Genomic DNA, 2,733 nt, shown 5'->3' on the forward strand with positions numbered 1-2,733 from the left:
TCTCCTGGTGAGCCCTAGCACAGGGGAAAAAAGGTATTTTGTTATTAATGATGGAAAAAGTTACACTTAAGAATCACTTATTTAGTTGTGAAATCTTACAGTTTACATAACATAAAAGTCACTTTTAGACAATTTTAAGATCTCAGACAGGAACAGTACTCACAATTTAAAAGATTAAGTTCTAGCCCCAATATTAAGCACAGATACTAAAGTTAAGAAATACCGATAAGAAGAAAAATATTTCAAAATTATATATCTTTAATATTTTACAGATGTTTTCTCTTTTAAGTGTTCACAATTGCTCACAATGTTTTATAAGACATATATCCAACAGTACCTTCCTATACAGTTTTCTCCCTGTATTATTCTGGATTGGCAAGATACACTGTCTAGACTAGCATTTTTCAAAGTGATTTCTGGACTTCACCTCAAACTTGCTGAATCACAATTTCAAAGTCCTAAAAATGAGTTCAGAAATTGTCATTGCTTTGAGGTACAAATATAATTTTTTACATAATAAAGTTCAATAATCACTATCCCAGAGCTTGGACTTTTTCCTGAAAATAAGTCCTTAAATTTATCTTAGAATTCTGTAGGGACCACTGGGTTTTATTATGAACACTAACTAGATAATTCACATTGACTAGGTATGTCCAACTGAGTTTCAAAATAGAGGCTATATGTTTTCAATTAGTTTGCTTAAAAAATACCTAATATGTAAAAATTTAAAAAGTGTGGATACTGCCTTCATATTAATCATCTCTATCAACAATTTAAGAAAACATTATTTAAAGCAAGAATAAAAGAAATGCAAATGTAGATTTACTAAGTCACGTATAGGTCAAAGATAACCTATTTACCATTTCCAATTTTATTTATTGAAAGATAACAAGAATATTGTCTTTGCATTAGATTCCTAGATGGGTGGCTAGGTTTTAATTTATCATTTTCTTTCAGGATTGAACTAATGTGAAATATTAGAAAATATGATTATTAGCAGCTTTCCTTAATAATTAAGAAGTCTAAATAATAACATCATCATTTTAAAACTCAAAGAAATGATTTATAAAAGCTGGAAAATATAGTACTGTCACATTTATCTTCTAATATTACTCTCCCTATGTAATTAGAAGTCATTTTATTATACAAATATGAGTTATTGACTTTGTTCTAATTTCTATTTTTATTAGCTGGAGAACTAACTACATATGAACACAAGAACAATGATAATGACAACAATTTGTATTGATGTAGTGCTTAAGAGTTGTGTGAAAAATAAATTTTTACCAATCATAATTCAAATACTAAAGAAGAAGAGATTACAAAGGAAAACTTCAGTTAGTATTTTTTAAATAATAAACATCTGTCCTCTGTCAAAATGTTATTTTTAATTTAATAATATTAAAATATTTTATGCAAAAGAGTCAACCACAAGTGGTGTGACTGTTAACCAGATGGCAGACTTTGGATGAATGATTCCAGAGGCCAATGCAGAAATTAAAAATGAGAATAGAGTCCTCTGAGTGCATTCAAGAAGTGCAGCCCTAAAAGTTGAAGGCATGCAAAGATTTGTCTCTACTTAGCAGAGACAGCAAAGAAAGAAAGGAAACCTGGAGGCTGAGGAGGAGGGCAGGGGAGGGAGGAAGATGGGCAATGAGAGAGAGAAAGAGAGAGAGAGAAAGAGAGAGAGAGAAAGAGAGAGAGAGAACAGAGGAGGAAGACAAGGATTAGAAGGAGGAGAAGGAGAGCAAGGACCCTGAAATTGAGAGGAATGCAAAGAATTCTGAATTACAGAAAAGAGAGAAAGAAAATGTTCAGTAATGAGCACTCTTTTTTGGTATAAGTATAAACAGAAAACAATATAGTGTGACTAGGGTGATTCTGTTTTATTCGGGTAAACACTATCATCCCTAAAGATAAATCTCTAATATCTGAAAATCTGATTTCTTGAGGATCAGTGTGCATACAAGGTGGGTGTGTTACATTTTCATTTTAATATTTTACTTGTAAAATCTCACAAAAGCATTACTACCCATTAGTGTTATCAAATCTAAACTAAGCATCCAATTTAAGGGCTGAAATATTTTATTTGTAATTGATGATACAAAAAGAGATGCAATTTTGATATGTCAGGCCATGAAACCTTTCTCTTTGATCCTGTTTTAAATTTAAACCCCAACTTTTCAAAGACTACCTGAGGAAGATATCATTTTAGACTGTGTTGAGCTTGACAGCTATGAGACCAGAATGATAAAAGAGGAAATTCACTAGAAAACAGATGTGTATATTAAGAAAATTTATTATTTTCCAACTATTGAGCCTACTAAACAACTATTGTGCTAAGTACTTTACAAATGCAATATAATTTAATTCCTGTACAACTTGTTTACTTTTCAGGTAAAGGCGGCCATAAGGCCCAGTGTCTAGCTCATGTGCCCTGATTCACACAGTTTCTTCCTGCAATACAGAGTACTTCATAAATGGTGAAGAAAAAATTCCCTGGTTGTTTGTACCACAATAATTCACACATATTATGCTAAATTTTAATAAGTAGAAGAAATAGAAGCCATTTAAGACCACTTCTACCAGAACAAGCTCATATTGGTTGAACACTTTCTAAAATGAGAAAACTTAAAAGAATTAATGGCAATGCTTATCTCCTTTGTCCAAACAGTCATTCTCTGACATTCATACAGTCTAGATTTTTTTTTTTTTTTTTTTTTTTTTTTTTTT

The 2,733-nt window shown here is 31.1% G+C and overlaps 1 protein-coding gene across 4 annotated transcripts in view; it reads right to left on the reverse strand.

Moving 5' to 3' along the window:
• Window positions 1–2,733, reverse strand: part of COL11A1 (collagen type XI alpha 1 chain) — a 197,853-nt gene that overhangs the window by 53,794 nt on the left and 141,326 nt on the right. For all 4 annotated transcript variants that reach the window (XM_007471378.1, XM_007471380.1, XM_007471381.1 and 1 more), the window contains one exon: window positions 1–14. This exon is cut by the window's left edge and continues 115 nt beyond it. In XM_007471378.1, the coding sequence (XP_007471440.1) occupies window positions 1–14 (14 nt within the window). The remainder of the gene's footprint in view (window positions 15–2,733) is intronic.

This window comes from Lipotes vexillifer, unplaced genomic scaffold (assembly GCF_000442215.2).
Source record: "Lipotes vexillifer unplaced genomic scaffold, Lipotes_vexillifer_v1.1 scaffold1350, whole genome shotgun sequence".
Classification (NCBI taxonomy): Eukaryota; Metazoa; Chordata; class Mammalia; order Artiodactyla; family Lipotidae; genus Lipotes; species Lipotes vexillifer.